The sequence below is a fragment of the Anolis carolinensis genome, chromosome 4 (genome assembly GCF_035594765.1).
Source record: "Anolis carolinensis isolate JA03-04 chromosome 4, rAnoCar3.1.pri, whole genome shotgun sequence".
Classification (NCBI taxonomy): domain Eukaryota; kingdom Metazoa; phylum Chordata; class Lepidosauria; order Squamata; family Dactyloidae; genus Anolis; species Anolis carolinensis.
Window position 1 is genome coordinate 5269192 of NC_085844.1, and position 20524 is coordinate 5289715.

The 20524-nt window shown below is 41.7% G+C and overlaps 1 protein-coding gene and 1 long non-coding RNA gene across 6 annotated transcripts in view; one reads left to right on the forward strand and one right to left on the reverse strand.

The window, feature by feature from the left end:
- Window positions 1-735: 735 nt before the first annotated feature.
- LOC134298753 (uncharacterized) lies at window positions 736-13282 on the reverse strand. Of its 3 annotated transcripts, XR_010005843.1 has the most exons (3): window positions 13175-13282; window positions 6006-6104; window positions 736-3069 (listed from the first exon to the last, which is right to left on the reverse strand). It is a non-coding gene; the product is annotated as an uncharacterized LOC134298753 (long non-coding RNA). The 3 variants fall into 3 exon arrangements; XR_010005841.1 differs by lacking the exon at window positions 6006-6104; XR_010005842.1 differs by lacking the exon at window positions 13175-13282 and having other exon boundaries at window positions 6006-12075.
- A 98-nt stretch (window positions 13283-13380) lies between these two features.
- The window catches only part of LOC100567418 (rho GTPase-activating protein 39), a 302316-nt gene continuing 295172 nt past the window's right edge, over window positions 13381-20524 (forward strand). Inside the window, exon 1 of one of the 3 annotated variants that reach the window (XM_062979936.1) lies at window positions 13381-13519. In XM_062979936.1, the coding sequence (XP_062836006.1) occupies window positions 13509-13519 (11 nt within the window). In that variant the 5' untranslated portion in view covers window positions 13381-13508. Of the gene's footprint in view, window positions 13520-13627; window positions 17997-20524 lie in introns of those variants that run through there. The other 2 variants (XM_062979934.1, XM_062979935.1) reach the window with 2 other exon arrangements.

Consider the following 20524-nt stretch of genomic DNA (forward strand, 5'->3'; position numbering starts at 1 on the left):
TCTCTGTGCAGATAACACAGGGCATCTTTCTTAGAATCAAGAGCAGCATGAGTTTGCTCTTAACAGTCCATAGTCTACATGGCATCTGATGGAGTCTGTGCTCTAAGCAGTCTGAAGTCCAAGGCATCTCGTGGATAAAGCATTTCTTATGTTCTAAAATGGAGTCTGAGCTCTGAGCAGTCCCAGATCTGTGGTCTGCAGCCCCTCCCACAACCTCAAGAAACATAGAGTAAAGGGAAAGCTGCATATCAAAATATACATTTACAATACAGTAAGCAAACAGAAAAACATACAAATAAATTACTAGTGGAGGCTTGAAGAAGGTTGCTATTTCCAACACTTAGCTACTCCTCAGACGGATCCATGGTTTCCAAGCTTTTTGCTATTTTGGTGGCCTTTCTTTGGACACCTTCCAGCTTGCCCATCTACCTCTTGTGTTGCTTTGTCCAGAAATGGACACAGGGCTATTATTCCAGGTGAGGTCTAACCGAAGCAGACTACGCCTTCCTTTGATCCCAACGATATACTATTGATGCAGCATAGAATCACACTGTTTTTTTTAGCTGCCACATCACACCATGTATTGACTAGTTTACTAAGATTCCTGAATCCCTTTCATATGTACTGTTTTCAAGCCAGGTGACACCCATACTATACCTTCCACACATTTCTCTCTGTTGAAAATCATTGTCTGTTGTGTCGCACAGCAGGAACACCTCTGACCTTAAACACCAGTATAGTAAAATAAGCAAGAAGTTTATTGAAGGATATATGTAAGCAAAGCAATAAAATTTAAGGAAACAGTATAGTCTAAAAACATTATTTTCTACATGTAACAAATAGTCCATAAACTTCAAGGTACAAAGGTAAAAACAAAATGCAAAATCCAAAAGAACAACACAGCATGGAGATCCAATATCCAGAGGAGGAACCTGGCAAAACTAAACTAAAACTAAAATCCACTTGGAAGTAAGACTGTCCTGAAGGTTTAACATTGCTGAGACTGAGCAAAATCCTTTCCCCATTTCATTTAAAGCCTTTCTTGTCTCATGAAATGAAAGGAAAACATTCTGTTTTCCTCTATAACCAGATAAGGATTTATTATCCCTCTTTTCCCACTGATGGGCTGGCCTTGGGCGAGCTTGCGAAATTTCCCTCAGTTTACAAAAGTCTTGTCTTCTATCTTCAATCTCATTAACTTCTGCACCTGACAAATCATCCTCAGCAGACAGTTTCTCTGAGAAAGGCTGCCTCTCTCAGGAATTTGAACAACATTGTCTTAGTTTTGGCCAATCAGCTCTCTTATCTGTTTAGGTCATTTTGGATCCTGATCCTGTCCTCTAGGGTATGAGCTCTTCCTCCCAATTTGGTGCCATCTCCAAATGAGATAAGTGTGCTTTCCATTCCATCATCCAAGTCATTGATAAAGATGTTGAATGGCCCTGAATGGCCCAGGACAGACCCTTGTGGCCCCTACACTGGTCACATCTCTCCTGGAAGAAGAAAATGAGACATTGGATAGAAGTATCACTTCCAGGATATTAACTATCCCTCTGAATCTGATATCATTAGCTCATTTTAATTCTAAAACTTAAAGGAGCTATCTCTATTTTAGCTGCAATATATCTATCTTAGCTGTGCTAATGTTCAAAGGCAATATCTTCACCTTTTATTGGCTAACCATTGGACAGGGAAAGGAAAAGAGCCTTTTAAATAATTTACCTCCCACTCCTTTCTCACACTTTGCTATTAATGGAGAATGGTTTCCATTCTTTCATTTTCTTATCAAGCGTAATTGTGGGGACGGAAGGGTTTGCAGTATGAAAAAGATCCATTACAGATTGATTGTCCCTTATCCAAAATGCTTGGGACCTGGCATTTTTTATATTTTCTTTTTATGTTGGAATGCTTGCAAGTACATAATTAGATGTATTGGAGATGAGGCCCAAGTCTAAACAAGAACTTTATGCTTATGTATGTTTCATATGCACCTTATTCATATTTCCCGAGGGTAATTTTACAATACGCAGGGATGGAAACAGGTTTGTGTACATTGAAAACAAAGTTGTCACTATGTCAGCCAGCCATTTTGGACCATTTTGGATTTCGGAAGTCTGGATCAGAGATGCCCACCCAGTACCACCAGCAACAATACTCAGGCTATTCCTTATCGAGAGATAATGGGGCTAAGGAGGCAACAACGAAGATTTCTAGGTCAACCTTAGTCTTGGACCTTTTAATGTATTAATTTTGGAAGATAACACCATCTTTGCTTTCCTTAGTTGAAAATATCAAAGCACCCCAATCCATGCCAATCTGACCTCTCTGCCCTGCCATTCTTTAATGTCAGCTTAATGTATTAAATGGCCAAATCTTATCTCAGTGGAGCTCAATCCTGCTGTATGCAAAGGAAAAAGGGTCTCAGCAGGAAACAACTTTCAATCCAGTAATATGAGTTTTGATAAATAACTTGTTCACACTACAATTTATAACACTCTGATCCCACTTAAAAAAAAATTAAAACATGTATATTTTGCCTTTCTCACCCTGAAGGGGACTCAGGGCGGAGCACAACACATATACAGCAAGCATTCCGTGCCGGCACATAAAACAATTATAAATATACACAAACATTAAAATCAGTTATATCTACTTTAAAATCAGCTGTTTAAACCTACTCAGGACACCATGCTGGCTCCGGTCAATGGAGTAGATTTCCTATTGTTGCTTCATTGCCCTGCCCCAAAGGCTTGGTCCCACAGCCAGGTCTTTGCCATCTTTCTGAAGAACAGGAGAGAGGTGGCCGATCTAATCTCGCCAGGGATGGAGTTCCAGAGTCGAGGAGCCAGTACCGAGGAGGCCCTGTCTGTTGTGGTTCAGTCTGATGATGAAGGGGGATTTGGGTTTGCACAGTCTGACACTGAAAATGGTAGGCAGTCTGAGCAGCCAGAGATGCTGAAAAGGCCACAGGCAGGCAGCCAAGACGACCAAGAAGATGAGATAATAGAGGCTTCACTCTGGGGAACATGGGGGAGGAGGGCAGGGAAAGTCAACAACAGCCAGGTGGTTCTGAAAGTAATAATGAGGAAGTCCAATTAGACAGACAAACTAGACTTAGCCTGAGAACGAACCTCCCGAGATGTTCACTACAGATTCCTGCCAAAAGGCTAGGAACCCAAGGTCAAAGGAATGCCTTCATGTCTTGTAAGAATGGGTAACTTTCAGATCAAGCAACTTTGCTGTCAGAGCAAGATCTGATTTGTTCCTGTCTTGCCTATGGTTCTTAGTTTCAAGCTTCATGTCTTGGTTCAAGTGCTGCCTATGGTTTCTTGGGAAAGTGTCCCTGCTTTCATGCTCCTGATGATATCCTGTACTTTGGATTTTGTTTTGATGTTTTAAGTCTTGTCCTCTAAGGATTTACTTGCTGTTTTGGGACATTGAACTCTATTTGGATTACTGCATTTACATTTGGATTATTGCATTTCCTTATTGCTTTTTGCCTTACTTTTGCTACCTTTTCATCAATAAACTGCTGGTGTGCAACACTGTCTCCACGGTGATTCAGAGGGAGATCCGTTCGGACAGGTAAACTGGGCAGAGGCCGTTTATAGGCTAAAGCCACCATTTTGAATTTTGCTCGGTAGCAAACAGGCAGCCAGTGGAGCTGATGCAACATGGGAGTTGTGTGTTACCTATACGCTGCCCCAATTAATAACCTGGCTGCCTCTCATTGGACTATTTGAAGCTTCCAAACAGTCTTCAAAGGCAACCCCACATACAGCACGTTGCAGTAGTCTATCCTATATGTAACAAGAGTGTGGACCACTTCTGACTTCTCAAGGTATGGACGCAACTGGCCCATACCTTGGGTTGTCTGGATTCAACTTCAATTTGTTCGCCCTCATCCAGATAATCACAGCAGCCAGGCACCGGTTCATGACCTGGACACTTTCCCTTTCAAATTTTCCAGAAACAACAGTTTAGAATCATAGAGACCCACAAAGGTCATCTAGCCGAGCCTCATTCTGCTAGTGAGGAGGGCACAACTGAAACCCTCTGGACAGATGGCCATCCAACCTCTGTTTGGAGACCTCCAGAGAAGGAAGGAGACTCCATTGAACTCCCAGCCAGCAGTATATTCCACGACCAGCTTCCTCTCCTTCTGGAAACAAGGCAGAGAGGGCATTTCCTCCCCAGTTTGCACCAAGCCCAGCTGTTTCTCCACCAAGCTTGACCTTTGCCTGACCACCAACAAAAAGCACTCTTCTTTTTCTTCAAAGAGAACATTATTGTAGCTGGAAATGTCAGGACTGTGGGGGAAGCCTGTTGCCCAGCCCAGCTTTCTGTACTGGCCCATAGAAGTCGGAAAGTGCATCTTATTAGATTGGTATACAATGGATGCCAGAAAGAGAAAGAGGGAGAGATTCAGTAGGCTGCCCTCAAAGGATCTATTCTTGCCAGGACAAAGGCTGCTGGTGTGCATGAAGCGGGTGAGGAAGAGGAGGAAGAGGAAGAAGCTATTCAACCCCTTCTTGTCCCAGGGTCCGTCCGCATTCCTTTGCACCCAGAGGATTGTCAGAAAGTAAATCCAGAACCTCAGGGAGGAAAGAGTCTCCTTCTCTGCTTTTAAGTAGAGGCTGGATGGCCATCTATCAGGAGAGCTTTGATTGTGTCTTCCAACTTTGTAGAATGGGGTTGGACTGGATGGCCCTTGGAGTCTCTTCCAGTTGTAGGATTCTATTGTGTTTATTTCTTTACTTATTTCATTTATAGCTCCCGTTTCTCCGTATATAAGAAGCAAACTAGGCAAGTGGAGAGCGCCATGAATCCAAATCTAAAAGGGAGTTCAGTGTTCCCTCAATACTTTGTGGTTCACTTTTTGCGTATTCGCTGTTTTGCGGTTTTTCAATAAACTCTAAAAGACTATGATAAATCATTAAAAAATTACAATGTATAGCCTAAGGAAGGGAAGAAGGAGAAGCCAAACGGAGAGAAAAGGAGCCCAAGTGGCAACGAGAGGAGAAGGAGGCAATTTATCAACAAACGATTGGTTGATAAAGACTTAAAATAGTGTATAACTACGAAAATAATGTATAAATATTAAAATAAATATAGTGTCCCTACTTCGTGGATTTTCACTTATTGCGGGTGGTCCTGGAACCTAAACCCAGCGATAAGTGAAGGAACACTGTACTTGGTGAATCAGAAAAGCAAGGATTTCTGTGTTTCCAGGGGAGGTAACAGCATTGGTAAGAAGGGAGTTGTTGTCGAAGGCTAGAAGAGTGTTCTTACCATACATTAAGGAAATCACTGACAGCATGGGGAAGCGGATGAAGAAATACAACCTACAAACTATCTACAGACCCACCAAGAAAATCCAACGTTCAGCAAAGGATAGGAGGGACCCTCTCACCTCTGCAGGAGTCTATCTTATACCATGCAGCTGTGAACAAGAAATCTACATAGGGACCCCCAAACACAGCAGCATTGCCCAGACACGAATCAAAGAACATGGAAGGCACTGCAGACTAACTCAATCAAAGAAATCTGCCATAACCAAACACTTGATGAACCAACCTGGACACGAAATATTATTTGAGAACAAAGAAATGCTGGACCACTCTGACCACCATCATGTCAGACAACACAGAGAAGCCACTGAAATCCAGAAGCAACAGAAGGGAGGAAACAATGAAAATAAACAAAATCTGGTTACCAGTATTAAAAAATACCAGAATCAAGACAGTAAATAAAAAACACCACTCAAAAACAGGGAAATTACAGACAGCAAACAATAAAGTGCCAGTTATCACCTACCAAACAGAGGATGATTCCAGGCAGCAACAGCCAACAAATACCCCCATTAATTGACTTTGCAGCTGCAAGGCTACTCAATGCTAATCAAGCTTGTTAATCACAACATTCACACTTGCTTCAAACAGACAAGGGTTCTTTCTCCCGCCCTAGACATTCCACAGATAGATAGATAGACATACTCCACTTACCTCATTTCCAACAGACCTCTGAACAAGCCTCTGAGGATGACAGCCACAGATTCAGGCAAAACATCAGGAAATAATGCTGCTGGAACATAGCCATACAGCCTGAAAAACTCACAGCAACCAAAGGGAGTTGTTGTTAATAATTTTCAAGCTGACTTCTAGTTATGACGACCCCATGAATTAATTCAGTTTGGCACCATTTGGAACTGCCACAGCTCAATGCTATGGGATCTTGGGAGCTGTAGTTCAATGAGGCACCAGCACACTTTGGCAGAGAAGGCTAAGCTACAACTCACATGAATACATAGCATAGGGCTATGGTTGTGCGGTAATGCTTTGCAAGATACAATGCAGTTTTCTTTATTTTCCTAGTGCCTTTTTTAACTTGCAAATCATTATTGCCTTTTTTTTTTTTAGAGAGAATCCTCTCTTCTGATTATATAGTCAAAGTATGACAGCCTCAGTTTAGTCATCATGGCTCTAGGGAGAGTTAGGGCTCTTCTACACAGCCATATACCCCACATTATCAAGACAGGTAATACATAATATCTGTTTTGAACTGGATTATCTGAGTCCACACTGTCATATAATTCTGTTCAATGTGGATATTATATAGCTGTATAGAATGGGATTAAGTCTTTATTTGCTCTGGGACTCATTTATTTGCCTTTGTTGGAAAAAGAGATAAAACACACAGGCACTAAAATTAGAAACAAAACAAAAAGATCTGATACAGAAATAACCTGTGCTATCCCACCCCAATATTTTCCCTGCATTCCTGCCAGCTAAGACTAACAACTGAACTCTATCCTTTCCTTTTTAATAATAATAACAATAAAAACACAACATACAAATTAAAAACTAAAAACATATCTGCCTTTTCCCTCCTCAAGCAAAGCCAATTTTCAAATGATTACATATACTACTCATTCTATTTAACTGCATTGGGGCTTCTGCTAAAGATAAACCAATACATAAGCACAAGTAATATTCATATCAGTAATTGATAATGAAAAATTAATCTTTAGGTCACACCTCTCCATTTTTCCCCTTTTACTTTAAACTTACTTTATTTTATATGGCCTATTTACTGTATTCCAACAATTTATTTTGACATGACATCTTAACAGTCTTCTTTTTAAAATCTAAAGTGCCTAGTAAGGTAAATAATTCGTACTAGGGAAGCTGCCCTTGGCATTTCAGATAAGAAGAGACAAGCAAAGGTTGATCAGAAGAAGAAGAAAAATGAGCCCAAAAAGAGAAAGAATGAGATGCTACAGATTTGCAAATGTTGTTGTTGTGATGGTGGGATCAGGTGGCTGGCCAGTTTGTAGGGCTGACGCTGCCCCTTTGCAGAAGAGAAACACCGGGTTCGAAATGCCCTAACACAACCGCCGTGGACTTTCCCTGTAATTACATCCGTTGGTAATAAGCACCATGCCTTGCAGCCTTACCCAGTGGCATATTATCACGCCCGCTCGTGATGCCCAGGATCTGGCTGCATGCATCCCTCTGAGCGACAAGTGTGCTGAATCAGCGTGCCCCGCACCCACCAGCCATATGCGCCTCGCACCGATCCCCTGGCTTCCCTCCAATGGTTTTGTGTGTGGGAGGAATGCAGGAATACAAGAACTAGTTCAAGCAACACCTAGTCCTCAGAAGTTGTAACAGTTTGTGCTAACAGCTTCTGGAACAACCAAACTCCATGACTTCTGGAATGATTCCGGCAATAACTTTGGGAACGAGGTTCAAGACATCTTGTGCACAGTTGTGGTTGGCGGCTTCCATGTCAGTGGGGAAGGGAATCTATTCCAGGTTTTGGTCTGATATTCAAATATGCTATTACGGTATTTGTGGAGCAGGTTTCAGCACCTTGGACAAGGCTGAATCTGTTCCACATTTTTGTCTGAAATTTAAAGAAGCATCTAAAGGGAATCGATCCCTTTGGAAGATTTTCTTCAGTACCTTGGAGAGCACATTTAAAATTCAGACTAAAACCCAGAGTGGATTTATCACCCCATGAACATGGGAGCTTCTAACAATTGCAAGAACAAAAAGTGCATCTACACCAGGCATGGGCTAACTTCAGCCCCCCAGGTGTTTTGGACTCCAACTTCCACAATTCCAAAACAATTGTGGGAGTTGAAGTCCAAAACACCTGGAGGGCTGAAGTTTTCCCATGCCTGATCTACAGTGTAAAAACAATGCTGATTCTAGAAGAAGTATTTTTAACTTTGCTTTTGTTTGTTGGAAATAATGCAGTTCAATACAACTTTAACTACCATGGCTCAATGCTATGGAATTACCAGGAGTTGTAGTTCTACAAGACCTTGAGCTTTATCTGCCAAGGGATACTGCTGCCTCACCAAACTACAAGTCCCATAATTCCATAGCAGAGGGCCATGGCAGGTATAGTGCAGCATAAATGAAGATGTACAAAACAGCCCAAGAAACTGTTTCTAGAGCTTATGCAATGAAAAATGAGCAGAAGTGGAATGGAAGAACTGATTAATTTGGAAATGCAGGTTCAAAGTGGAACAGTAGGATCTTGTGGCATATTTAAGATTAATCAATATAGTTTTGTTGTTGTTTTGTGCCTTCAAAAACATATGGTGACTTTAAGGTGGATTTACCACAGGTTTTTATAGGCAAGGTTTATTCAGAAGCGGGTTGCCGTTGTCTGCCTCCAAACCTGACTTGCCCAAGCTTAGAGCCATCAGATTTGACAAGAGGCCCTCCTCTCACAAAACTTGAAGTTTATGAAGTTTATTGTTCTCAGCCAGTCTTCAGTAAGCCTGCAAAGCCAGAGGTGCCTGTCTTATATTTCTCTGCAGAAAACCCTACCCCTGTGTTTAATTATAACTTCCTTCATGCCCAAACCAGCACCTTCTCATTGAAAAATAACAAAAAGCAGATGATCTCAGTAGCTCAGCTTCATGCAAACCAATCCACCATTTCCCAGAGTTTTGAGATTCCCATTTATTATAAATAATGCTTTGGCTAGATCTGAACTGAATGCTTTGTCAAATTCTGGGCACCATAATTTAAGAAGAATATTGCAAAGATGCATTCAGAGGAGAGTGAGCAATGTAATAAAAGGTATGGAAACCATGAATCCAAGCAGAGCAGCTTAGGGAGCCGATTATATTTAGCGCAGCATAGAGAAGGCTGAGATATTTCTATGATTCTATATTTAAGTATTTCAAAGGGGGGTCATAGTGAAAATGGAGCTAGTTTGGGTTTGTTGCTGTTCTGCACATTAGGACACAATAGAGCAGTGGATTGAAATGCCACCTAAAGGCTAGGAAGAACCTCCTTGAAAGTTAGAGCTGTTCAATACTTGGGATATAGGACCAGGATGTGGCGCAGCTGGTTAGTAGCCAGCTGTAATAAATCATTACTGACCGAGAGGTCATGAGTTTGAATCCAACCCGGGTCAGATTGAGCTCCCAACCATTTAATAGTCTAGCTAGCTGTCGACCTATGCAGCCCGAAAGACAGTTGTATCTGTTGAGTAGGAAATTTAGATATCGCTTTATGCGGGGAGGCTAATTTAACTAATTTACGACACCATAAAACCTTCCAGCAGCATGTGGAAGAATGAGGAAGTATTCCATCAAGGACCCGGTGTCACAAGTGGACGGTCCAGCGGCAGCTCCCCCGTGGCTGGAATCGAGCAAACCCTCATGAAACAGGAAGCTGGAATGTTAAATTGCCTCTGTGTCTGTCTATATATGCCATATTGTCTAAATGGCATTGAATGTTTGCCATGTATATGAGCATTGTGATCTGCCCTGAGTCCTCTTTGGGATGAGAAGGGCGGAATATAAACACTGGAAATAAATAAATACATATACTGCCTGGTAGTCTCCTTCTCTGGAGGTCTTGAAACAAGCGCTAGATGGGCATTGGTCAGGAAGGCTTGCATTGCGTCTTCCTGCCAGGCAGATTGGGGGCTGGACTGGATGGCCTTTACGGTCTCCTCCAACTCTACATGGCCATCTCTTGAGAGTGCCTGATTGTGTCTTTCTGCATGGCACAATGGGGTTGGACTGGATGACCCTTGGGAGCTCTCTTCCAACTCTAGGATTCTGTGATGGAGAGAGATGCTCAGCCTTTCTGTCTCATTAGAGCTGTTGAGCCAAGAGGTTTCATCCCCGGCATCCCTTCATCCCTTTTGGCATGGCGGGCGGAGGCGGGAATTGATAGACAGAGAGAGATATTTGATCTTTCCCTAATTGACCCTCAAGCCCTTTCCCCCCTAAAGATGGAAGAATCATTCTTGTCAGAAATAACCATACATCTGATGCACTTAATTGGACCTGACAGGGCAACTCTGGCATATCTAATAAGGGTGGTTATTTCTTCTTGGGGAACATTTGTGTGGATGTGTATATAATCCAAGCCTGTCTCCTTTCTGAATCACAAGGAGCAACTCAGCAGGACACACATTATGCAGTATGGACCATATATCTAAATACTACTGCTACTACTACTATTATTAATAACAACACTATTGTTTAATTCTTTTTCAATATTTGTATCTCGTGGGTTTTAAATTACATTATTTGTTGTGAGCTACTTTGCATCACAAGCAAGAGACAAAAGTAGGATATAAATAAATATAATAATAATGGGTTGCTGTGAGTTTTTCATCCTGCATGGCCATGTTCCAGTAGCATTCTCTCCTGTCATTTCTCTTGCATCTGTGGCTAATGACATTTTCATAGGTTCTGTTGGCAGTGAAGCAAATGGAGTGTACATATATCTGTGGAAGGTCCAGGGTGGGAGGAAAAATCTACCATAGAGGAAAAGTGTTCTTACAATAAATCAAGGGAACCCCTGACCACATATGGAAGCTGATGAAGAAACACAACCTACAAACAGACCCACCAAGAAAATTCAGCAAAGGATAAGAGGAATCCTCTCACCACTGCAGGAGTCTACCATATATCGTGCAGCCATGAACAAGTCTACATAGGGACCCCCAAACCCAGCAGCATTGCCCAGACTTGAATCAAGGAACATGGCACTGCAGACTGATTTGTTAGCCATAGCAGAGCACTTAATGAACCAACCTGGACACAGAATGCTATTTGAGAACACAGAAATGCTGGACCACTCTCACAGCCACCATGTCAGGCTACACAGAGATGCCACTGAAATCCAAAAGAAGCACATGAACAATTTCAACAGAAAGGAGGAAACCATGGAAATGAACCAAATCTGGCTCCCAGTATTAATGAACATCAGAATTACGACAGTAAATAAAGAACACCACTCAGAAACAGAACTCCAGAAAACAAGCCACCAAAGTCCAGTGAACACCTCCCAAACAGAGGATGCCTCCAAGCAACAACGGCCAGGCTACCTCTATGCAGATACTCTCACTGATTGACTTTGCAGTCTCTTGGCTACTCGATGCTGTTCAAGCATGCTAACTGCAACATTCACACTTGCTTTAAACAGACATGGGTTCTTTCTCCCACCCTGGACATTCCACAGGTATATATATACACACCCCACTTGCTTTACTGCCAACAGACCTCTGAAAATGTCATTAGCCACAGATGCAGGTGAAACATCAAGAGAGAATGCTACTAGAACAGCCTGAAAAAGTCACAGCAACTCAATGATTCCAGCCATGAAAGCCTTTGACAACACATACTATTATTATTATTATTATTATTATTATTATTATTATTATTATTATTATTATTGGGGTTGTTGTATGTATTCCGGGCTGTATGGCCATGTTCTAGAAGTATTCTCTCCTGATGTTTCACCCACATCTAGGGCAGGCATCCTCAGGTTGTGAGGCATGGAGAAACTAGGCAAGGAAGGTTAATATATATCAGTGGAGAGTCCAGGATGTGAGAAGAGTTCTTTGTCAGTTGGAAGTCAGCGTGAATGTTGCAGTTAATCACCTTAATTAGCATTGGAAAGATTTGTCTCTTGCCTGGAGGGCATTCTTTGTTCAGAGTCATTAGCCGTCCCTGAAGCTCCTCTGCCCTCAGAGTGTTGCTTCCCATCTACTGTTCTGATTTTTGAGTTTTTTAATACTGGTAGCCAGATTTTGTTCATTTTCACGGTTTCTTCCTTTCTGTTGAAGTTGTCGACAAAGCCATTGAAATCCACAAGCATGTGGATATTATATTATTTGTTATATATAATATATATATATATATATATATATATATATATCATGCATTGTATATTTTATTTATATTTTAATATTTATAATATATATATATAATTATCCATTATATTTTATTTCTCATGTTTTAATATTTGTAATACAGTAGAGTCTCACTTATCCAACGTTTAATGTTTAATAGGCTTTTCCTTAATGGCTCCTTATTTTCCTACATATTTGCTTATCCAACATCCTGTCGGCCCGTTTATGTTGGATAAGTGAGACTCTACTGTATTTAACAAATAATATAATATAAATATATTTATTAAATAATGCATTTCTATATTTTATTTAACATATTTTTATAATATATATATAATTATCCATTATATTTTATTTCTAATGTTTTAATATTTGTGATATATCATTTATTTTACATTTTATATGTTTTATTTTATTTTTATATTACTGTAGAGTATCACTTATCCAACATAAACGGGCCGGCAGAACGTTGGATAAGCGAATATGTTGGATAATAAGGAGGGATTAAGGAAAAGCATATTGCACATCAAATTAGGTTATGATTTTACAAATTAAGCACCAAAACATCATGTTATACAACAAATTTGACAGAAAACGTAGTTCAATACGCAGTAATGCTATCTAGTAATTACTGTATTTATGAATTTAGCACCAAAATATCACAATGTATTGAAAAGATTGACTACAAAAATGCGTTGGATAATCCAGAACGTTGGATAAGTGAGACTCTACTGTATTATATTATTTGCTATATATATTTATTTAAAAATATATTTTAATAAATATATCTAATAATATAATATAAATATATTTATTAAATATATATAATGCATTTCTATATTTTATTTAACATATTTGTATAATATATTTATATATAATTATCCATTATATTTTATTTCTAATGTTTTAATATATGTGATATATCATTTATTTTACATTTTATAAATTTTATTTTACTTTTATATTATTTTCCCTTCTCATTTCCCCCGCTCACCTCAGAAAACAAAGATGGCGGCCGACGCAGCTTGCCTGGGCGGGAAAAGCTGAAGCCCTTAGTCCGTGCGAACTACATTTCCCATGAGGCGATGCGAGGGCATCGGCGTCTGCGTGTGACGCGAAAAGGACGTCCGAAGTGGGTTGTCCGGGCGGAGCCGAGCATGCTTGTGGCCACGCCCCCCGGCGCCTGTGATTGGCTGGTGGCGGTTGTCGGTGGTGACGGCGGGACGCGGCGCTGCGGCGGTGGGGCTCGGTCCGTCATTCAGCGGCCGGGAGGCGGCGGAGGCGGAGCGGGAGCCATGGGGTGAGGGCCCCGCCGGACCCCCGCGAACATGGCCGAGAGGTAGGCCTCTGGTCCACTCTGGCGCTCTTCCCGGGGCGGGGGAAACATGCACCCAGCGCTTCATCAGGGGGAAAGCCCAACCCAGCCCCAGTGTATTAGTACAAAAAGGTATCCAGGTATATTTATATCTATATATCTATATATCTAATATGACATATAGATATAGATAAATAGAAAAAACAAGCCCCCCAAAAGGCATCCAGGTATCTTCCTATATCTATCTAGATATCTAGGTGTCTAGATAGGTGTTTTCCCCCTTAAAAATGCATCCAGGTGTGTATGTGTGTGTGTGTGTGTGTGTGTGTGTGTATATATATATATATATATATATATACATACATACATACATATATATATATATATACTAGCTGTGCCCGGCCACGCGTTGCTGTGGCGAAGTATGGTGGTGTGGGAAATAAAGTATTGAGGAATTGTATATTGTATATTGATAATCTTATATTATCTGCTTAGAACTGGATTATATGAGGCCCCTTCTTCACAGCTGTATAAAATGCACACTGAAGTGGATTATATGGTAGTGTGGACTCAAGATAATCCAGTGCAAAGCAGATAATATAAGATTATAAATGGGTTATATAGCTGAGTGGAAGGGCCTTGAGTCTACACTGCCATATAATCCAGTGCAAATTAGATAATCTGTGGAAGAGACCTAAGTGAGGCCTAAATCTGCCTGTCCCCTAACTGAACCCTGGCTGTCCCTTGGCTGAGTTGGTTGCTAGGAGACCAAGTGGGTAGAGATTAGCCCTCTAAACTGGCAGCAATTGGATAAAAAAAATTATTGCTCTCCCTCTAATTAGGACTTCATTTCTCTTTTCTTTTTGTTGTATCAACCTAGAGGCATGGATGATGGGTTGTGTTGTCTAATTTCGAGGTTGGGGGGCCTGTAGTTTTGTTGTTTTGTGGGTCGCCATGATGCCATCACTCATTTATATATATAGATATATATTTGTATGTGTGTATATATATAGTATGCTGTATATAAAATAAGCCCACCCCAGTGTGTTCTCAGAAAAATGCATCCAGGTATATTTGTCAATCAATCTATTATCTATCTATCTAATATATTTTATATCTATACAGTAGAGTCTCACTAATCCAAGCCTCGCTTATCTAAGGCTCTGGATAATCCAAGCCATTTTTGTAGTCAATGTTTTCAATATATTGTGATATTTTGGTGCTGAATTCATAAATACAGTAATTACAACATAACATTACTGCGTATTGAACTACTTTTCCTGTCAAATTTGTTGTATAACACGAAGTTTTGGTGCTTAATTTGTAAAATCATAACCTTATTTGATGTTTAATAGGCTTTTCCTTAATCCTTCCTTATTATCCAAGATATTCGCTTATCCAAGCTTCTGCCGGCCCGTTTAGCTTGGATAAGTGAGACTCTACTGTATTATGATATATATCCACTCCAATGTATTCCCCCCCCCCAAAAAAACTGCATCCAGATATATATCTGTATCTATTTATTTATCTATCTATCAATCATTATATCTATCTATTTATCTAAGCTCACGCCAGTCTATTTCCAAAAAAATGCATCCCGGTATATTTCTCTTATCTATCTGTTTATCTATAATATATTTTATATCTATCTTATCTATCTATCTATCTATCTATCTATCTAAACAAGTCAACCCCAATGTATTTCCCAAAAAAATGCATCCAGATCTATCTATCTATCTGATATTGTATCTACCCATTTATCTATCTATAATATAAACACACACATATAAAGATAAAATGTACTCACCCCAGTGTATTTCCCAAAAAATGCATCCAGATATATTTATCTATTTATCTATCTACCTATCTATAGAAACTATATCTGTCTTTCTCTCTATATATATATAATATTATAGATAGATAGAAAAAATAACCCCACATCAGTGTATTTCCAAAAAAAATGCATCCAGGTCAAACTATCTATCGATCTATAATATAGAAAATAAGTCCACCCCAATGTGTTTCAGAAAAATGCATCCAGGTATATTTCTACATTGTATATATGTATATATATCCAGGTATATTTTTGAATATATATAGAGAGGGAGCAAGGGGGGGATAGAAAAAGCCCCCCCCCAGTGTAGTTCTAAAAATTGCATCCATGTATATATTTTGTATGTCTGTATGTAGTGTATGTATATATATATATATATATCCACACTATCTTTCTAGAGCAACAGATTTCACCCCATTATATGTTTGGATCTCTTCCACATGATACCCTTGAGGCCTCTTTCTCCCCAGTTTGGTCTCTCGATGAAGGAGGACCTTTCATGAATCAAACTCCATCTTCCTTTGTAGTTTATACTTTTCTATGGCATGACTCTCCTCTTTCCTTGCTCTGAAGCATAAATCATATTATTATTGGGGTGCTTTGCGTTTTTTGGGCTGTATGTCCATGTTCCAGAAGCATTATTTGAAGAATCCTTTGTTAGCAGGTGTTAGCTGGCCCTGATCGTTTTTTGTCTTCTGTTTTCTGAGTGTGGTTCTTTATTTACTGTCCTGATTTTAGCGTTTTTTAAAAAAATTACTGGTAGCCAGATTTTGTTCATTTTCATGGTTCCCTCCTTTCTGTTGAAATTGTCCACATGATTGTGGATTTCAATGGCTTCTCAGAGAACAACCAGAGAAGTCAGACATAGCAGTATTCTGGACACAGAATACTATTTGAGAACACAGAAATGCTGGACCACAACGACAACATTCAGAAAACGGGAGAATTCCAGACAGAAAACAAAAGATTCCCCCAGGCAGGAAGCAACTAGTCCTTGAAGCTGCAAGGCCACTAAATGCTAATCAAGATGGCCAGTTGCAACATTCACACTTGCCTCAAACAGGCAAGAGTTCTTTCTCCCACCCTGGACATTATTGCACAGATATATAAACCCCACTTGCCTATTGTCCAGCAGACCTCGCAACCTCTGAGGATGTCTTCCATAGATGTGGGTGAAACGTCAGGAGAGAATGTTTCTGGAACATGGCCATATAGCTTGGAAAACTACATTTCCTCCGGTGGCCTAGGGGATAAAAGCCTCATGACTTGAAGGTTGGGTTGCTGACCTGAAGGCTGCCAGGTTCGAATCCCACCCGGGGAGAGCGCGGATGAGCTCCCTCTATCAGCTCCAGCTCCATGTGGGGACATGAGAGAAGCCTCCCACAAGGATGGTAAAACATCAAAACATCTGGGCAATGTCCCCTGGGCAACGTCCTTGCAGACGGCCAATTCTCTCACTCCAGAAGCAACTCTGGTTGCTCCTGACATGGAAAAAAAAGGCTTGGAAAACGCACAGCAACCCAGTGATTCCGACCATGATAGTCCTTTGACAATGCATATTATTATTATTATTATTATTCATCCATCCATCCATCCAATTTAGTTGCTTGTGATTTCCTTTTTTTCATCATTTTAAAATGTATTTGTTATGCAATGCTTTTGACACAAAATAAATAAAATTATTATTATTATTAAACCTCACCCCTTACCATCCTTCCAGAACTGTGAATCTCGCCCACCACCCTTAGGGTGATTGAGATGGGCAATCCCATGCTTTGCCCTCTGCCCACTTTCTGGGAGACCAGCCTCTCTCTCCTTCCCAGGGCCCCATAGGCATTGCTTGGAGGTCTCCCATCCCCATTTCTTCGGAGGATCTTTGCACAGCCGTCCCCTTCCGCACCCCTCCTCTTCCCCCTCGGCCTGGCACCTGCTCTTGCCCATCGGCCTCCAGGCAGGTGGCTTGCTCCCTTTCTCTGCTGTTTTGCCCTCCCCACTGCCGGGCTTTGAAACCCTTGCATTGCATGGGAATTGTGGGTGAGCTGGTTGCTTTTGCCCCATAAGATGCCTCTACACACTTTTTCCTGTGTTGCCCTCCCCACTGTCGGGCTTTGAAACCCTTGCATTGCATGGGAATTGTGGGTGAGCTGGTTGCTTTCGCCCCATAAGATGCCTCTACACACTTTTCCCTCCTGAGATTACCCCCCCCTTTCAATCCAGATTGGTGCTATATGGGTGTCAAATGTGATTTTTACTCATATTAATGTGAGTGGAATCTGTTAATGTGGGATTTGTGTATTGGTAGTGTTTAAATGAAAATACTGCAAATACTCTGACAGAATCTCTATGCCTTCCTGGTCCTGGGGGTGCTGGCCAGATGCTTCTTCATGCGCCTGTGGATTGGGGAAGGGAGCATGTTTTTAAGGTTGCATTGCAGGGTGGGCGGGCGAAAAGGAATGGTGCAAGGTATGGCTTCCGGGGTGGTGGTCTCTTTCGTCTTTTTTTTTTTTTGGGAGGTGGTGGGGGGCGGGAGGAAAGAAGGCTGGGCTTTCTCAAGTTGGACGTGAGCCGATTGAATCGGGTGAAGGGGTGGGCGTGTTTGGTGGGCCATCGGCACGTCGCTGTCCGTCCACGGAGGCTGGAGCATGGTGGAAGCATGGACGACCACAGGTTTGGGAGGCGGAAGAGAGAAGTGGGGAGGCTGGGGGTTCCTTATAGGGAGTTGCAGTGGGAATTGCAGCAATGGGAGTGAGGGGTGCTTCTGCTGCTGGAAACCCAGCCACTGCTTTGGGTCATGAAACCCAGCAAGATGCAAGGTGGCATGTTTTTTTCCCTATCCCTCTCCTTGAAATCTGCAGGTGGCAGAGAGAAAACAAGCATTTGTGTGTGTGTATATATATATATCTTTTTGCTTTTGACGTTGAGTTGTCCGCTGCAGTGCCGTGGGGGCCCACAGTGGTGCAGTGGGAGGGGTTGTGGGGAGCCTTGAGGGCGAAGGCTGGGATTTGGGTGGGGATGGATGCAGAGGTTAGCCCAGGAATGAGTGGTGCTTTCCTCTTGAGCATCCAAGGGGTGAGGATCGGTATGCGGCTCCTCGGGGTGGATGCCGGCTTTGCTCCAGGATTTGTCTTTCATTTCCTTTCCGACCACTTCCCGTGGCTGCATGCACGCTCCCTCTCTCTCCCCTCCTCTCTCTTTGCCCTTTTATTCTGTGTACAGCTAAGCCGCTGCAAGACGGGGAATTTATTAATTGTTCTGTGCGTGTGATATACCGTTTCACTTAACCCTTGAATGGTGACCTTGGCTGGCGAATCTCTGCACCTGGCAGACTAATTGGAGTTGTTGGATGAAATGCTGGAGGCAGCAGGTGGCTGGAGTTGTGTGTGTGCATGCATGCGTGTGTGTGTATGGGGATACATACATACATTGATCGTGTATTTCTGCATGATGGCCTTCATGGCCTCTTCCAATTCTGTAATTCTATAATTCCTTCTGTCTTTGCATCCCAAACCACATACAAGATGTCTGTCTGGGCATCAGGACCTGCCGGTTGGGTGCTGCCCTACCGTCATTGGCTTAGATCGTGCAAGCAGCCAGTGCCCAGCCAATTTGCCTTGAATACTCAACCATGTGCCACCCATTAGGGCCTGCAAACTCTCACGGAGAGCCTGCCTGCCTTTGCATCTGTGCTGTCAAGCGCTAATTGTTCGGAAGTGTTGTGGGAGGGAGGGGAGGAAACCAACACCCTTGCATTTGGAATAATTGAGCTGAAATTTAGCAGAAGCTTAAGCTAATTTCATTATCTGTGGAGCGGGTGGGACCCACCGTGCAAGCACGGGGAACAAATTTGATCCTTACATCCGAGGGAAACCTGTGTTTAAATGAAAATACTTTTTTTGTGAGTGCGTGCAATAAAATATATTTTTCTGATCTGGCTGTATGTGGAGGTACAAACATGGTAATTCTTTTCAGCATCACTAACATAATGGCAAGAATCCTGGGATTCCTGGCTGTAGCTGTTTGTGTTGAAATTTAGTCGTTCTTCATGCTGTATTGTTTTTAGGAACGTAATGCAGTTTCTTTCCGTTGTGCCAGATGTGGCTTGACTCATTTGCTTGAGCTGCCTGGTGGCCGTAATCCCTAAGCATGGTGATGTCTTCATAGAATTTAACCAGTTAATTTTAGAGAGTCTGATGAATAAAGTAAAGGTAAAGGTTTCCCCTGACGTTAAGTCCAGTCGTATCTGACTGGGGGTTGGTGCTCATCTCCGTTTCTAAGCCGAAGAGCCAGCGTTGTCTGTAGACACCTCCAAGGTCATGTGGCCGGCATTAGGGTCAGGGTTAGGGTTAGGGTTAGGAGCAATATTTCATCTTTGGGTGCTTCTGGCTCTTAACAAGAAGAGAAGTGGCATGGAAGGCCATGGAAGAAGGAAAATGGAAGTTGGAGAGTTGGGTTTCCACCATGTTCTACTTCCTTGTCATATTAGTGTCTTTTGTGGTGTATGGTTTTCAAATATTAATTGATAATCTCTATGATATCTCATCAAACTCTTTTTCCTCCCTACTCATCCTCCTCTTGTTCCTTCTGTTCCGAACGTGGGATGGCCAGATGTCAGTGAACTTGCAAATGGTTTTAATCCCATTGAATGTTTTTGGTGAGGCTTTTGAAAACCTTTGGTGAAGTATTTTGGATGCCACTTGGTGAATTTTACTCTTGTTCCTTCTTTGTGGCAAAGATTAAGTGTTTTATCATATAGTCAAAAAAGATGAAGAATATTTCTCCTCCTGCTTGCTCATCCCCCCCCCCCCCCCCCCCAGGTTTTGGGGATGATGTTTAGGCAGCTAGCTTCCTGCTCTGGAACAAAAAAAGATTTGTAGAACATTGTTCTGCTGGCTGTTCTTGCTCATCTTCTTGTAGCTTAGGGCTTCTCTCGATCATATTGGGTTAGAGATGCATCCACATAGTTTTCTGGGATGTTAAATCTGTGAATACAGGTTGCTGAATAGAAGGCAGTAAAGGCAAGAGAAATTTGATTTCTCAGCATTATTGAAACCTTCCTAGCTGTATTATTGGTTAGGCTTTAGCATCCATCTGTTGTGGCCTTTTCATATTATCTCCACAGATTGTCAGCTTTCCTGTTGCCTGGAGCCCAGTTGTTATGGAAGGGCCCCTGCCTTTCAGTCTGTCTGTTTATTTCT